Consider the following 18,135-nt stretch of genomic DNA (forward strand, 5'->3'; position numbering starts at 1 on the left):
CGGTCACCGGTGACCTCCACGGCGCCACGGCCAAGTTGAGTGCCGGTCACCGGTGACTCCTATGGCATTCAACGTGTTATAACGTTGTGCTCTTAAGAAGTAGAAACAGCATTCATGAGGTCTGGCATACAGGCAGTGGCGTAATTACAAAAAGAAAGACGTTAATGGAGGCAGGTGGGAAGAGAAATACGCTCCCAACAGATATATACACTCTTAATGTCCTCCTCGACAGCACGTCGAGACGATATACGCCACTAACCCCTTTTATGCTACACGTACGAGCCCTCTAATGACTTGGGGATGTTTTTTCAGCCATGAGGGAGAAAACTTGTTAAAGAATGTGCGAATGAGCGAGAGAGAGACAGAGAGAGAGAGAGAGAAAGAAACACGCAGCAGTTGTTTCTAGCAGAAACCGCTTATCTTTTGCTCTGGTGTTTCGAGCATGTCGCGGTATGCCGCGGCAGCTGAGTGCTAGCGCGTTGAACAAAATTCCCTTGCTTTTGTTCAACTCTGGCGTATCGCCGTGATGATTCCGCCTACATGCACTCGTGAGATCGCCAAGGACAAAAGCGCGCTGGAAATGCTGGTTCTCGTCCGATCGCCAGAGTTAAGCAGCCCGTGTCGCGGGGAGTACTAAGATAGGTGATATCGCTCCTTGGGAATTCCGTGTTATCGTTGATTATAATCTTTTATTTACCGAATGTCCAGCTGGTACAAATTAAATAATAAAAAAAAAATCGTGAGATCTGCCAGCTATTCAAAATCCCCACTCCCGCAGCGACATTCTTCGTACGGCTAGTTTGATTTTCTGATTTCTATTCGATTTTCCTTCGATCGTGCAATGGGTACGAGCTTGTCAGACGTTACGTGTAAACGTCGTTTTTATTTTTCTTTCCTTTCAGAAAAAAGTTTCTTACTCTTGTTAATCTATTCCGTCGCTTCCAATCATTTTCGATTCTTCTTCGATTTCTTTTTCGGGGAACGCTACGTCTCTGCTAAATAGCTTGCTACGTAATGAACCTCCACGATTTATACTAGCACAGTTTCAAATGATATTTAGATAAGGATCCGTAGAAACTTTTGACCGTTTTATCAGTTGAAATATCAATCGGATTACCTTACTCGACGAGCTTACGATCTTGGAAAGGTAATTCCTTTATTAAATCGAGTAAAAGTTTTTCAAATGCTAGAGCAGCACGGTATCATGAAAATACACGTACACGTAAAGAAATTTCTTTCCAGTTCGTTGTTTATTTGATCGTATATTTTCGTCTACTAACGCAAGAAGCAAAAAGTTTGCAATAGGAAAAGAAAGGTTTCTCCTTCCGAAAAAACTGTCAAAACTTACCTGAACGCCACCTACTCCAACTATGAAGAGCAGTTGAACCATAAAAAGAGCTGCCAAGAGATTCATAAGGATCGTACCCGCCAGGCTTCTTAAGTCCGAGAATAGGCTGTAACATAACGAATGTTCTGACTTCCATCTCTTCTAGAAATCAGATAACTCCGTATAACTAACTTCGAAGTAGCGCTTTTCAGCAGCTTAAATTTAATTATACACTGTAATGTTAAAAATGTAAATCCGAAAGAAAATATTTTCCTTGTTTATTCCTTGAAAATTCCTTCTTTATTCAGAATACACATATATAATATATATTTTCTTGGGCAATAAACGTCATATGTATATATAAAAAAAAAACACTAATTTGGAAGAAAAATCGGTAGAGTTCCAGCACGAAGACGACAAATGGTATGCAACGCGCGAAACCAAATAAAAGATACTCGTACCGAATAGTACGCGGTAGGATATCGTTGCATTCTCACGTACAGACAATTTGCATTGCTGTATGGAGAAGAGTAGCAGACAGAAGAATACAAAATAAAATTTACGTCGTGATTCGCGTCAAAGGAGAACTGCCTCCTTTTCTTCGTCTCTCTGTTTCAGTAATATTTTATTCGACTGCTAGATGAGAAAGGAAATATTCGCACGAAGGAAAAATTACAAATTGTTCGGAATGAAAATTCTAGGAATTATTTATGGCCTTGCGCGAACGATACGTGTTGAAAGGTATCGCGCGATACAGATGGTACAAGGAAACAGACAAAGGGTCCGCACGAGTGGCTTCGCGAGCAATCCGTCGGCTGTGAATAATTCATAAATCAAACAAGCTGGTCGAGGTTGGTCAAGGTGAAACTGGCCTCGCTGCTTATCTGTGTTTCGTCCCCTTTTTATTTTCTAGAACGACCAAACCGTCGGCGTGCGACGAAATGGAACACCGCGTTAATAGTTTCTGAAATATTATTATTTCTTTCTTAGTAGAAACGTAAGATGATACGTCCAAAGATGGCGAGTTAAAACATACACGTAATAGCGATGTTGCACGCTATTGGTCATTTTGAAAGAAATTCTCACGATTGCTTTCAAGCGTGCGGCTACTTGCGTTACCGTCGGAAAGCGCAGTAACGAAAATCTTAGAAACGGTCGTACTTTCTTCGAGTGGTACGTCTGAAATTAGATTTCTGCTAAACTGAAAAGTTTCGACGCAGATCTTGTTCCCGATATATCAACGGAGACTGCAGCAAATAAATAATACCCGGCGTCATGCGTTGTATCGATTTCATACGTGCGCGAGAAATAAAGTAACGCGAGTGGTTTCCAAGATTTTAATATACGTTACGTGCAAAGTTTGGTGTTTGTGAATGTTCGTTCGTGAAAGAAAGGGAAAGTAACGAAATTGAATTCTAGAGGCAGAGGATGAAGTAAAAAGGAAACAACGGAGCTTATTTCAGAAGAAAGTTTATCGGAAACTAGAAATACGGTTTCCCTCTGCTTCACTCAAATTTGGAATCAAACCGATCCTATCTGACCAAGATTTTTTTTATTGAATTTCCGATTCGAATCTTGAGAGCTTCCTGCTTTAAAAAATTTCCATCGTTTTCTTTAGTTACAGTTCGAAAGAATTTTTGTTCAAATTGTTGTATTTAACGGTCACCGATCCAAAATTATTTGCATCTTCTGCGAGCTTTTGCTTTTCAACGCAAATACTGGCTTTGCTAGATGCTCGCGCAACCGCTAAAATGAAAGCTCTGTTTCATTTTCTATTTCGATGACCACGATACTCCGCTCAAAGGGTAAACTATGTAACTGCAATGAGAGCGAGAGCGAGAAAAGAGAGAGAGAGGGGGAGGGATATAAAGAGCGAAAACGAAGCAAAAGAAAAGGAGAGATAAAAGGAGAAAATAGAAATACGCGGTTTACCGTCTCTATGCGCCGATAAGCAACGAACCGCGCACTTTATTAAAATTCCTTCGATACGAAAGTCATGTATACCTGCAATTCGAATTGATATCGAGTTTCACGATATTTCTAGCGACCGCGACTAGTCGGATTTCGCAAACAGATCGCGTTTCGAAATAACGTACGGAAAGGAAAATATCCCACGAGCGAATTTTCGACAAATATACTGTACGTATACCGAGCTGATGCTCGGATCCTCGTCGCAACGAACAAAGTATGTATTCTGTCGCATCTCGTTTTCCATTTGCAAGATGTACTTAGCGAGAAATTACATATATATATTCGATATATATATATCGAATCGAGAATCGATTTTCTAAATTACCGTCCTTCTCTCGTGATCTAACCTATTCAGTAAAATGGCTGCCGGTGAAACAAAGCAAAAGTAAATATGTCGATTAGCAGGTAGTTTGAATTCTATAGAACTTACACCTACCCTCCTTGTGTTGACAATTCCAGTGGAAAAATGTAATTCACTTCGTCTTCTGGTTTTATTATAAATTCTACACATTCTATTCTTTCACCTTTTGTGTTTTCGTTCATGGAGGATAACCTTCAACGGCATGGCGTAGAGAAAATCGATTTGTAATAACCTAAATCCTTGAGGTAATTAAGACGATCGATTCTGGAAAATCGAGTTTATTTTGGCTATAAATTGAATTATATACAGCAACAATTCATATTAAATCTATTAGAAATTTGGTGTGTTCTACCAACCAAAAGATGGATACTCCTACGCGTGGCGAAGTGTCTGAAAGCAGTAAGAATCGGGTAAGGGTTTGCGACTGCAGAAATCTTTAAATTCTTGCTAGTCGAGGGGTTGGTCTTTCTAAAATCCTATCGACGACTTCTCATTCGACCCGTGAATAATTCATCCTGAGCCGAACTTCCAATGGTAACCCAGTGGGGGGAGGAATCATGGATGAAATCGAAGGAAAGGATTAACCTGCTGTTTTTTTGTTCGATTTTGCGAGAGAAATTCGCCTCTCTATGTACAAAACGACTACGAGAACGAATATAAAGTAGTTGCCTGAATATCGTGCATTTTTAATTTACCGTTTGAAACATTAAATTCTCTTCGTTAATCGACAGCGATGCTACTCGTGCTTCAACTCGTTACTGCGAGGTAATTGTATCGAAGCTTTTGTTCGTTTACTACATCGTTAGGGTCGGTTTGAAAGATGGTGGAAGGAAAAGGAAAGGTGATTAAACTTCGAAGCTTTGTCAAGTTCGATCGATTTATCGATCGGTATGTCAGAAGTCGGCCAAGCAGAGCACTTCCATTAAATTTCGTTTCCTCTTTCTTTTCCAGCTATTCATCCGGATGATAAAGTTTTTAAGCGTTCCGAAAGCCTTGAAATACTAGCGGTGAAAAAAGGGATTGATCGTTCGAGATTTATGAATCGCGTCCCCCCGAGACTACTTTCAACTTCGATGAGACGAACAATCGTAATATAAGTCGTTAACAAGTCGAGCACAAGACCGAAGAAGATTGGTTGCAAGAGAAACGTTATCTTGTTTTTCATTGCTTAAAGGTTTCGAAGAAAAGGAATAATTAGTTTTCGGTCATTCTGTACAGAAGTATAGAGTATTGAAAGGGCAAAGAAAATTACATTGGCTGATTGCACGCGATTCGAGCGGTGTAGCAAAGTTTTTGCGGTCAGAGACTCGGTTGAAATTGATTTGAGGTCGAATCTCACTATATCTAAAGTTTGTCGCTCGAAAAGCACACAAGCTCGAAGTTCAGCGGCATCGACAGACCTCTGTTGCTCTATTTACATCTACAAAGTTTTAGAGTTGCCGGTTCAACAGTAGCCAACCGATTTATCAATATTCGATACAAATCGGAGATGCTGAATTGCGTTAAGGCCTCGACCAAATCGACTGGCCATTTCGGGAATCAAAATTTCGATCGATAAAAACAAACAAAAAATTTTGTCTAAAGCTTATGCAAATTGCTGAAATTTATTATCAAATTACCATTTAATAAAAGTTTCATTTCACCAAGAACAGACATCAAGTGACCAACAAGATTATGTGATTTAATATGTTATACTCATTTTTAGGAGGATTTTTGGAAAGTAAGTCAATAGCCCAGTGACGGTTGAAAAACAATCTAAGCCATTCTATTGATATAGAAAATGAAGAAAATTGAGTCAAACGAGACAGACGATAGAATGATATCACGTTGCATAATTAGTATCATGAAGTAAATCTTATGTTAAAATAAACAAACCAGACAAATTTCAAGTAATTTATATTTTATTTCAATCCTTGATATCCCACTTATTCTTAAGAAATGTGTAAATAGAAATTTCAACTGTGGCAGCTTCAACGTTACATTTCACGTTTTCTTTTTCTTTCTTTCATTTCTTTTCGTTTCTTTTGTTCTCATTTTCTGTGAAATCTGATAGTTCTTTTTAATTGCCCAACTTTTTGTCTGCTCGGAATTGCACCGACAAAGGATGAAAAGAATTTATGAAAATCCGTAGAAATTCAGAGGACCTGCCCATCTTAATCCTCTGTCGCGTTTGAAACAGTCACCATCTTTGTTGTCTCGTTATCATAACCTCTCAGGGCTATACACGGCTCTTCAGCAAAATGGTTTGCCGTTAAACCGAAGAGAAGATATACAATGAAATATGCATAGCACTTTGCACGAGGAAAGAAAAAAGCATGGAGAACGAGGTGCAATTACGATTTCTTAAAAATGTAGGACAGGACTGTCCTTTATCAGGATAGAAGTTTGCTCGGACAATAGAGCCACGTTGAATTCTATCCTACCTTGGTCTCTGTACCCGTCTATTCACCGAGGATACCTACCGTGGTAATTAACAGTCACAAAAAACGTGGCGAACAGGACTAATTTATTTTTTAGAATGCAACGAATTTCAGCACTCCCCTTCCGACTAATCCAACTGTAGCGGCACTCGAGAACAAAACTTTCCAACGGTTTCGTCGGTACAAAGTATATCACCGAAGCGTACGGCTGGCAGTCCTAATGCGCCATCGATATTTCTACGGTCCTTCGGTCGAATATTTCGAAGAAGGCAACATGGCAACGGTCGCGGACGTCTAACGAACGCGTGCGTAGTGGGGATATTGGGGGGGGGGGCGATAAAAACAAACGAATCGGATTAAGAAAACAGTCGAGTTGTAACCGAGAAGCGAGAAATGTCAGTTGGAATCGAGAATTGTACGAAAACAGTCGAAAACGAGGATTGTTAATAAATATACTGTTGAACACTAAACGGAAAGAGGTGAACGTATTTGTGGCACATAAAGACATCGTGTCTGTAAAATCAAAAGTGTTCGTAATGGCTAACCACAACGAGAAAAGGCGCGCAACGAACGCCACAGACCGCGGAGACATAACCTTTTGTTGACAATTTCTACGAAAAATTCGATGCTCCATGGTACGAAGCTGTTTTATTGTCTCTCATATAATGATCGCGTAACGCGTAACTCTTTTCTTTCCGCTCGAAAGCTGGATGAATTGAAAGAATAAAAAATTTATTAAAATTCCAACGATTTGGATCGCAACAAAAGGCAAAAATACGTAACCTGCGTAGATCGTTTTCGATGCAAACGCAATTTCGATTCCAGCAATTTCCCAAGCTATCCAACCTGGATCATAGCCACTGGAAAAATATATTTACCATAAACTACACATCTGCAATGTAGATAAGGGGACAAGCATAGAAAATCCCTCGTTATTTTACAAAATAACCTTACCTTCCTTTATACGATATATGCTAACGATGAAGGATAAAAACTGACAAGTCGATTATGCGAGATGTTCAATTTAAAAAGAAATTTTTGGTATTAAAAAGTAACCGATTATTAAGGTTAATTTTTACTTGTACCTCTGTTCAAATTTTTCGATGAATGTGGCGTAGAACATGGTGATAGAACAAGTTAGAATTTTTTTCATTGATCACCTCTCGTTTTATCCGCTTACACGATATACGTATTTTCTAATTCCCCGGTCAATCGTTGCAAAGAGAGTTTTTTCGATTGGCGAAGTTGCAAAATGTTCGTCGCTGTATAAACTAATATCGTATCGAATTTCCTAATCGCCATAAACATTATCATCGTCAACATTCTTTTGCCATCTCGTATACCGTTTGATTTCAAATTCGTATAGTAAAGGATTTTCGTCTGCTTGCTTTTGCTCGACAACTACTACTATGCTACAAATACCATCTACTTTGAGAAACTTTGATTGTGCGCGAAAAAGGGGAGTAAACGAGAGAAGCACGAACTCGGTAAGCTGCGTAACGTTTGAAAAGAGCACGTTGGTGAAAAGCTGATTCACGGAAAAGAGCAATCGTAGGTTGCGGAATATCGGGTTTGAGGAAAAAGCCCGACGTTTTCCACTTGTCGTACGTGACCGCGTTGATAAGCGGACAAAGAGTGCAATTAACCAGGCATAGTCGGAATAACGATAAGCCGTCGGAAGCGGTTCTCGAAAGAGCCGAAGAAGGTGCGAACGAGCGAACCACGCGAAAGGAACGGTCATAAAGTAACAACGTGACACGACAGCGAAACGCATAAAAAGGAGAGTAAAGTGACCGCGCTTGCTTGAATTTAGAACGAGTTTAGAACGAGTCGGAAAGCTTGCAGTTATTTATATTTCTCCACTTCTCGGTCCTTGCTGATTTCATCGGATGCATCACGATGCGAATCGTTTCTCTGGCTCACCTTGTCTACCCTCCATTAAAATGATTATTATTATACGATATTATTTTTATATTATTTTATATATTATACGATATTATTATTTAACGAGTTACGACTTGTTTGAAATACAATTTATATATTTTGGTTCAATTTTTCAGTGTGATTCGGTAAACTAAAACAAAATAAATATGGAGAATTCCTATAAAAATATACACGCGTCGAGATACAAACTGAACGAAAATTTGTATATTGTACGAGACGTGAATTTAGGATGTCCAAAATGGCGGTGCACGAAAGTATTCCGTTTCTGTTCCAACATATCCGATCGAAAGCGCGCCAACGCAGAAATTACAGAGCTAATCGTGTGAAATGTTGGCACATGGTGTCGTTCCGGAATCGTTACTAATCGTACCACCCAGAAAATTAGAACGGCTCCGCTAATTCACCAAGGAATTCCTCTTCTCAGCGTACCTATACCATCCTTCCCTTCTATAGATACTATAATACTTCGTTCAGTAATTGAATCGCGTGACACGCATCGTTTACGTCCACGGCGAATAAAATTACGGAATACCCTCGATCGTATCAAATAATTGGGTACCGCGTCGGATTGCCAATTTCTCTCTCGGATAATGAATCCTCTTTTTCATCTGCTTTTCGACACTTTGTGCTTTCTCGTTCATAGCTATATCTTATGGGTACTAACGTGGCATCTTTTTATTCGAATTATCGATCGAAGCTATCTTTCTCGAGGGAATATTGTGACTAATCGGCCATTTTTCACATACGTTCTCAATTAGAGTTAAGCATTTTTCAAATTGTTTCGAACAAATATTTATCGAAAATAATTATCCGAATAAATTTATATTAGTCGAATATTTTATTTGAGTAATAATTATTTGTTATTCGAATAATGATTGCAGAAATATTTGAAAAATAATACGAATAATTGTTCGTCTCTGTTTAATTCTGTACAGGCATGTGCGAATACTAGTACATTTCTTACTATTAATTTGCCGGATGATTAATTAGTCAAGAAAAGATAAATTTCCTAACCTGACATTGAGACATATTAATTATAAAAGTAAATGCTACAACAGTTGGACAATGAATCTTGAAAATATCCTTCATCTATGCATAATAATGATTTATACATAATATATTAAAGATTCCAAGGGATAAAAGGAAGATAGAAAGAATAATGGAAGAGAAAGATGAAGAAGAAATGGCGAAAGAAACAGCACAGATTAAATGGTGCAATAAGCACGCGATTAGCAAAAGGAGTGGCTGGTGGAAATAATTTTAGAATAACACGAATTTCTAGCAGAGACTCTTAGTACAGTGACAAGTAGTTAGTATAGCGTAAGAATAAAGTATGAAAAGATGCGTGCGAAGGTAGGATAACAAAGTGTGGTTAGAAAAATTGTAACTATCATTTTTTTTCCGGGAGGTGAAAATCAAATAAATTGTTATCATTGTTTATTAATTTAATGTATGATGTTGTTGAGGTTAACTGATAGAGGAACGAGTGGATGAATTTATTATTAGAAAAATATATTGAAGTAAGTATAAGTACAGGTACAGTGTATGAGGTGAAAATCAAATAAATTGTTATCGTTATTTATTAATTTAATGTGTGATATTGTCGAGGTTAAGTGATAGAGAAACGATTGGATGAATTTGTAATAGAAAAATATATTGAAATAAGTATAAGTACAAGTATAGTGTATGAGATCAAATTCAAGTAAATTTGTGTAAGTACAGGTATAGTGTATGAGGTGAAAATCTAATAAACTGTTATCATTATTTATTAATTTAATGTATGATGTTGTTGAGGTTAAATGATAGAGAAACGAGTGGATGAATTTATTATTAGAAAAATATATTGAAGTAAGTATAGCTATATGTGTAAGTACAGGTATAGTGTATGAGGTGAAAATCTAATAAACTGTTATCATTATTTATTAATTTAATGTATGATGTTGTTGAGGTTGTTTATTAATTTAATGTGTGATATTGTAGAGGTTAACTGATAGAGGAACGAGTGGATGAATTTATTATTAGAAAAATATATTGAAATAAATAAAGTTATACGTGTAAGTACAGGTATAGTGTATGAGGTGAACATCAAATAAACTGTTATCATTATTTATTAATTTCATGTATGATATTGTTGAGGTTAACTAATAGCGGAACGAGTGGATGAATTTGTAATAGAAAAATATATTGAAGTAAGTATAAGTACAGGTATTTGTGTATGAGGTGAAAATCAAATAAATTGTTATCATTATTTATTAATTTAATATATAATATTGTTGAGGTTAGCTGATAGAGGAACGAGTGGATGAATTTGTAATAGAAAAATATGTTGAAATAAATAAAGGTATAAATATAAGTATAATGTATGCTGATCCATAACCTCACTCTTTCAGTGTTACAATACAATAGAATATGATAGGGAGCACGTTCATATATTTCTAGCAAAGGACATTACGAAAAGTTAACCTTGTAGCTGTCGCTGAAGGCTACAAGAAACAGCAATAGAAATCTACTTATAGCTCTTTTGTTTGTAGAATTTGTAACCCAAAACAAAATTAATATTCAAGGGTACAATAATATGCACCTCTCCTTCTTCAGAATATCTTTTGTTTCACTAAATTGTATCCTCTTTGTAACAGCGGTGTCCAGGTCACGGATATACAAAAGAAAAGGTGTAGAGTTTCTCTTAAAGTAATTACTTCAACAAATATTATCTGAATAAATTCTCATCTGAATAAGTTATTCGATTCAATTTTCATACAGATAAATTCTTACACAAATAATTCCTCATTCAAATAAATATTTATTCAATTGGATATCTATACATTAGTGATGAACAAAATTTTATTTCTTATATTTATTCATTATAAATTATACGAATAAAATTTTGCATTGTTTTGAATAAGGTTATCGAATTCGCGCCAACTTCACTCATATCGGTTATATTAAAACGTATTTAGCATCTCGTTCTACAATATATATAGTTTATGTATGGCGACTAATTTGATCGTTTCGATGCTCAAGCGACACTCCCCACTTATAATTAAAGGCTTGAACCGAACGCTCAATAATAACGGCTGTGAAACCACTTGTAGCGCGTCGTTTTCGCAATATGGATTTATGCCGCAATAAAATAGAATTTACTTTTGCAACTCGTTATCACGCGAGAAAAAGGCGGATGGATAAAGAAACATGTATTTATACGGTTCGAGGTTTTGCACCATTGAAACATATTTTTCACTCTATTCATCGCGTTTCACACCCCATACTCGTTTATGTCGATCGAAGGTCTCGTGCGCTCGTTTCGACTGCGTCACGCTGAAACAATTTATTGCTTTTATGAAAATAATGAGCACTACCAAGGTACACTTTTAACGCGCGTTTCTTTAAAACCATAGCCCATGTAATTCATTTAGAGCAGTAACATATTATTCGCACAAATTCTATTCTTAATCTGCCACAGTTTCGTGCTGCTCTGCTATAATGTCACCGTAGCTACGATGAAATTAAAAAAAAAAAAAAAAAAAGAAAGGATCTCCCGGAAAATAGTTTAATAATAAAAAAAATCATGTGACGAGGTCGATGTCTGGGGTAAAAAATCATTTCTACCCCGAATGAGAAATAAATAAATAATATTTTACGCAACAGAAAGAAATTCTGTAATTTTACTGAAGATAAAACGCGATAGTTGAAGAAATATTTTGAATAAAATTTTTAATCAAATTTGAATAATTCGCATGTAACCAATCGCAATCCCTCTCTCTCAATTTTTGAAGATTCTGTTTTACGATTTTATTTGTAATATTCTTCGAAAATTTTGCAATTATTTCCTTACGCCTCAAAGTTATCGTAGATTTATCGATGCGATTCCTAACCTAAAAAAGTATTTGATAATCCACGGTCTTTAAGAAAATTCGAGATTTCCTTGAAGCTGAGAGTGACGCCTACGATCGTGAATTTAATAAAATCGATCTACCCAAGATTGAAAGAACCAGAATAATCGTGGCATTCTGGAATTCTCCGGTTTTCTCTTATATTTTCTGCTGTCGATGCCGTCTTTGCCGGATATTGCGAGTCCACGGTTGGCCAGCCATTGAGGTTGAAGGACGTTCCACGTACATCGAAATGGACAGCTTTTCAAGCAACCAAATCTTAGAACCCTTCGCAAATTCCCGACCACCGAAAAGCATACAATTTTTTTTATCGCTGTGTTCGGTTCAATAAAATCCGTCACGAGTTTCTTCTTTCTGTTGGTTTCAAATGTACCTTGTACAAAATTGAACGAAACTAAGCATACATTATGGAGTAACGTGGAAAAAAGAAAAGATAACAAGAAACTAGAACTTGAGCATGAAGATATTAATATAAGAAAGGATCTCGTTGTTCGTGTCTGAAATGAATTAATAAAGCGAACGTGAAAAATAATATACAGAACTTCGAAACTTCAACTCTCCTCTGGCACAGATAACACAGTTAGGTTTCGAGTTCACTCACACATTTTAGGATTAGTGAAACAAGATATCTTTCTATTTTGAAGTTTCAAATTTCTTTCTCGCTACAGAACCTTCGTTAAAACAATACATTCTATAGTTTAGGAATCGATTTGCAATTGATAGTGTGTGTAGTTATTTATTTATTTTACTCGAACGTTTAATTGTGATGTATTGGGTTGGCAATACCACCTATTGACAAAATTCGCAATCACTTAGTTGCCAACCCAATAGTTATCGATCAGATTCCTATAACTTGAGCATAAAAGCTGCTCTGGAAATTGAAGTATGTCGACAATTCGATCTATGTATACACGTACGATATAAATCGAAAGACAGGGACGTGGTAAGTTGTTGGACCTGTTCACGACCGACCTGTATCATTCTCAGCCAATATGGCGAAACTTCTTGTATTAACGAGTTCTTCGGTTCCATTCCGCCCCACAAAATTGCCAATAATCGAAGTCGCTCGTTATCTAACTATTTTCTCGTAACTATTTTCTAACGACGAAAAAATTCCTTCTACTTTGAAATTTTCTTTATTACGCTGGTAGTTGGTGAAAAAAGAATAAAAAGAAAACGACTAAACCCAAATAATTTGACGTAAACGAGATCGAAGCAGTTTCAAGTTATTGACAACTTCAGAGGAACGAAATGCAATTATTGCTGCGAATCAGACGTAATTTTATCGAGTCACGATGTTTTTTTAACACTTTACAAATTCTTAATTGCTGTGGATACTTCAACGCAAGATTCGCAGATATTATGTTATTGGTTGGCAACTAAGTGATTGCGGGTTTTATCATTAGGTGGTATTGACAAAATCCGCAATCACTTAGTTGCCAAATAATATCGTTCTTCTGGTCTTTTCTATGAATCGAAGAATATTTATCTGGCGCTTCGACGCTCAATAAGTTCGTTTTATGTAATTTTAATGGTAAAATTTCGTCAGGAAATTTTCGTAAAACAGACGATATTCTGCGAATAGCAGTGTATATCTTATCCGGTCTCTTTATTCACTCGGAGAATTGTTAAAGATTTTTCTTTTATACTCTTAAACTCGTAGTTTTCTTAATTTCTTTCGTGCCTTCACGCCAGTTGACAGTCGTATTCTTAATAAATGTGGATAGAATGCTTGTGATAGCGGGAATTTAACAGAATAAATTTTAATTGAAAAGCAGCTAAACCGCATATTATCATCAATAGATCTTTCATACAAGCTGCTACATTCGCCAGCTATTCTCGCTCGTTATCGCCGTATTTCTACGCTTCACAAATGAACGTGTAGCAGCAAAATGGATTTGGTGAAACGGCACTGAGAACGGCAGTTTGCATTCACATCGCGAAAAGTTTGTTTCGTAACATTCACGCGGGTGAAGGCGTGACAATGAGACGTTTCTCCTATAGCTGCGATTATGAACCATCCTACCAACTTTATTTTCAGCCAGGAAGATACTCTCGTTATCCGATCAATGTTTTCCAAAAATTTATATTCATCTCACAGATACCATACATATTTACGCAATTACCTCTGAATATTGAATGCTAAAACGCGAATCTATAATCTTCCCCAATTTTGTTAATAATATTAAAATAATTTTATTCATATTTATAAAAGTATCAATTTTTCTGACGCATGTAAGAGACGGTACTAATACATAAGTACATACATATCGTGGACGAATAACCTAAAAGATATCAGGCGAACCATAAACGATGTCGCGAGAAAGCCGAAGTACCGACAGCCTATGTGTCGTCGGTCCTTCAATCGAATATTTACGCGGAGGAAAGACCTACGTGACTCTGGCCACGAACGGTTGCGGATTCGTGCGTGGTGGGGCTATGAGAAAAAACAGAGATGCTAAGGGAGAAAGACGAAATAACAGTCAGTGTGAGTTGAGAAGTCAGAGAGCGCGAATTGCGTTGTCGAGAGTGTTGCTAGTGTCACTTAAAATTCGTGATAAAAAAAATCGATTTGCAATTGCTACTGTGTGTAGTTATTTATTTTACTCGAACATTTAATTGTGATGTATTGGGTTGGCAACTAAGTGACCAATTTGACTGTCCTTTAATATTTTTATATGCTTTTGTTCACCAAAGTGGTTAAGTTCAATATTACAATGAAGTAGCGAAGTTACAAAGTGTTAAAATAGTTGTTCAAATCACAGCCAAGACTAGTCTCGTGGTCGAATGCTCGCAGTTTTTATATGTTGAGTTTGTAGGAGTTGAGGGGCAAAGAGAGGATCCTGAGTGCCCTACGTAATAGGGAAAATTTAGTGTTGGGCCATATGCGAAAGTCAGGTCAAAATCAACGATTCATTGTCAGGTAGTGTGGAATGACGTGAACTTGGCTATGGTCGCTGTCACATACCCCCTTCCTTAGATTGTTTTTGGTTCTCCAAAGTTAACGTTTTTTCTGCTGTTGTTGATCCTCGTTCTCGTCTTGTTCCGATCTGGTTTACTCGTGGAGATGGTAGGTTTCTTTGGTTGGTTAATTGAAAATGTTGACATTGCGGTGCAACGTGTGCCAATTTACCACAATTGAAACATTTTACTTGTTGTCGCTCAGTAAATGGTACGTTTCGTTTTAGAAAATGGTGAAATATTTTTGTTGATTGGATTATTACGTGTGGCAGGTAATGATCGGTTGCTTGTCTGCATCGTATCTGTCCTTCTCCATTCCTTCTGTTTTCGTCGGTATCTTTCAATGTCGACGGCTTTCTTCTCTGTTTCGCTCAATGAATATAGTTCGCTTGCTAACAGTGTGCGTTCTATATCGCGTCGAAGTCCTCTTAAATAAATTCGACTTACTTTTCTCATGGTGGCTTCAATCATTATTCGTCGTGTAATTGGTTGTGGATTTTCATTAGTTATTGCATACGTAAATTTATTTAATATACGGCGGAAGCGAATATTGAAACTTTGAACAGATTCGTAGCGTCCCTGTTTCAAATCGCGTAATTGTTCTTCGTATTCGTCAGATGTCACTTCAACTGCTACGTTGGATCTCAAAGCGTCATGTAAATCTGCATAATTTTCAATAGGTATGTTTCGAATACTTTGCGCAGCTTTACCAACTATTTTATCGATTTTAATGGCTTTCAATAATAAATCTTTTTGTGAACAACGCGTTCGCATAGCACGTACTTCTTTTATAAAATCTTCCACTCCAACATCGTCGTTACCGTTTAAAATTGGAATGTATTTTATTGCGTCTTTCGTTGATAACACAGTCAGATGGCGTGGTTCACTGTAGTCTTGGAATTCGTCATCGTTGTCGCTTTCGGGGTCAAATATAGCTTCGGGTGCGCTCGCTACAGGTACACGATCCCTGTTTCTCGATTTCGCCGTTTTTTTTGTGATGTTATTTACAGATTCAAAATCTTTGCTTATAATTGTTTCTTGACTTTCAATGCCTAGCTTCAATTCGGCAACTGTTTTTCTCAGCAGTTCGATTTCTTTAGTGAGGCGTTGATTCTCCTCGCTTGCTTTTTTGGTTAGTATTTGAATTTGTTGTTGAATTTCGGCGGTAGTTCTCGCGTGAATTTCGTTCTGTTCCTGTATCGCGTCTAGTACTTGTTTTAGACTAATTTCACTGTCTTTACTTGTTGATATTTTAGACATTTCTTTTTCCCCGAAAATTGCTACTTCGTCTGAGTCTTGACCGTCAAAGCTAAAACGTCTAGTTTTATATTGAACAAAAGAATCAAGCTTTACCTTGATATCCGTAGAAATGGAACTTCCACAGAATGTCCGTTATCACGTTATAGGCTTCGGATTCGTGGATTGTGAGTTTGTTGTTGAGGATGACCCGTAGCCCAAGAGAGTTTCCTTTTCCACGTAGGTAGGATATCTTGTTTTCCCAACGAGCACTTTTCACGATCCTGGCTAATCATGGATCGCCAAAATGTCACGTAAAATTCGGGATAAAAATGGGAGAGCTGAGCAATAGCTGAGCTTAGATTGTCCTTTAATATTTTTATATGCTTTTATTCACCAAAATGATTAACAATGAAGTAGCGAAGTTACAAAGTATTAAAATAGTTGTTCAAATCACAGCTAAGACTGTACCCAAGACTAGTCTCGCGGTCGAATGCTCGCAGTTTTTATATGTTGAGTTTGTAGGAGTTGAGGGGCAAGGAGAGGATCCTGAGTGCCCTACGTAATGGGGAATATTTGGTGTTGGGCCATGTGCGAAGGTAAGGTCAAAGTCTAAAGGGTCATTGTCATGTAGACTGGTTGGTAGCAAGTAGATTATCGAATCAATGGCACCTGCATTTCCTATCTTACTAGTCGGATTGTATCTTTTTTTTTTTTTTTGGATTATTTGCATTGTTCGCTAAACTGAGTTGCTCGTAACGGCTTTAGACGTATCGTATAGCAAAGAAAACGACAGTTTTTACAAATCACTTTCGCTTAATTCGTTGCTCTATCAAATTCCAGAAACGGAAATTACACGAGAATTAGGTTTGCAAGTTGATGGCAGCGCTATAGATAGTAACGATAAAGGGAATTTAATTTTAATAATGGAAGAAAAAGCGGTACGAAGTTGTACGCAACAAATAACATTACACACTAACATAATAATGGATTTTATTATCAGTCAGATCTATTGGGTTGGCAACTAAGTGATTGCGAATTTTGTCAATAGGTGGCATTGACAAAATCTGCAATCACTTAGATGCCAACCTAATATATCTCGACGTTGTTATATACTCACGAAAGATGACGAATGTATTTCAGTTTCTTCACGAAATAAGTTACCGACAATACCAGAACACAGTCGCATAGTCGGAAAATTACGCGGCTGATTCGAGGATCTTGGGATTAATTAAGGTCAGGAGGCAGTCAGTTTAACGATTCGCTCGAATGGGGCCAGATATCGAGTGCTTTCAAGAGTATACCGGTAAAATCTTAGAGCAAGTTTCGATCGATCGAAGAGAGTTACTAGTAATCATATATGGCTGAGTACATTCTCGTTATCTTCTTTCACCATGAGCGTATTCTGACAGAACAGCCAACTAGCAAACTGTGTGAGTTTCAAACGGAACGAGAAGGGGAGGGGGGGGGGGGGGGGGGGGGGGGGGCAAAGAATGGACGAAAATGTTTGTTCGGTGAATTTATCACGCGTGCATCTATATATCTACATATACGTATTACAAACAGAGATTATTCTTTCAATTTTCTAGGAATATCGATTTCATACGTAAACATCCATGTAAACACGCATACCGATTGCTAGTATACATAGTGTCAAAATTTTAGTCCGATAATAAATAACAACGAGCCATTTCGCAATATTTTTTTTAGAATCGCTAGAGGACAGATATGAAAGATGTTTGACCATGAGATTAATTGATTGGTTTATCGTTATCGTTTGTTGTCGTAACCGTCGAATATGTTTAAAAACAATAAATTAATGTACAGCCTATAATCGCTGAGTCGTTAGTACAGAGTATAAATCGCAAAATAAAATTGCGGTTGAATACTTGATAAATGCTCGTCGAATAACTCGGTAGATAACACTTAGATCGCTCGTTGATACAGAAAGATGCTCGTAGATACTCGGAAATACTAAACTCTCTTCGGTTGCGTCCGTTTATTTATACTGATGGTGGTGGGGTG

At 37.2% G+C, this 18,135-nt stretch overlaps 1 protein-coding gene, 2 long non-coding RNA genes and 1 pseudogene across 5 annotated transcripts in view; 2 read left to right on the forward strand and 2 right to left on the reverse strand.

Annotated features, from left to right (window-relative positions):
* The window catches only part of LOC100746896 (latrophilin-like protein LAT-2), a 37,062-nt gene extending 30,752 nt beyond the window's left edge, over nucleotides 1-6,310 (reverse strand). The window contains exons 1-2 of one of the 2 annotated variants that reach the window (XM_012389029.3): nucleotides 1,825-1,856; nucleotides 1,349-1,454 (exon numbers count right to left, since the gene is read on the reverse strand). In XM_012389029.3, coding sequence (XP_012244452.1) covers nucleotides 1,349-1,454; nucleotides 1,825-1,841 — 123 coding nt within the window. In that variant the 5' untranslated portion in view covers nucleotides 1,842-1,856. Of the gene's footprint in view, nucleotides 1-1,348; nucleotides 1,455-1,824; nucleotides 1,857-6,121 lie in introns of those variants that run through there. The other variant, XM_012389030.3, reaches the window with a different exon arrangement.
* LOC105681159 overlaps nucleotides 1-18,135 on the forward strand; it is a 54,777-nt gene that overhangs the window by 25,516 nt on the left and 11,126 nt on the right. The gene's annotated exons all lie outside the window — the stretch shown is intronic.
* Nucleotides 1-18,135, forward strand: part of LOC105681158 — a 32,738-nt gene that overhangs the window by 13,506 nt on the left and 1,097 nt on the right. Inside the window, exons 2-4 of one of the 2 annotated variants that reach the window (XR_004462259.1) lie at nucleotides 9,490-9,700; nucleotides 10,088-10,228; nucleotides 10,302-10,336. This is a non-coding gene — a long non-coding RNA (uncharacterized LOC105681158). Of the gene's footprint in view, nucleotides 1-9,489; nucleotides 9,701-10,087; nucleotides 10,229-10,301; nucleotides 10,337-18,135 lie in introns of those variants that run through there. The other variant, XR_004462260.1, reaches the window with a different exon arrangement.
* Nucleotides 14,573-17,028, reverse strand: LOC105681156 (annotated as a pseudogene).

This window comes from Bombus impatiens, unplaced genomic scaffold (assembly GCF_000188095.3).
Source record: "Bombus impatiens unplaced genomic scaffold, BIMP_2.2 scf_0621, whole genome shotgun sequence".
In the NCBI taxonomy this organism is placed as follows: domain Eukaryota; kingdom Metazoa; phylum Arthropoda; class Insecta; order Hymenoptera; family Apidae; genus Bombus; species Bombus impatiens.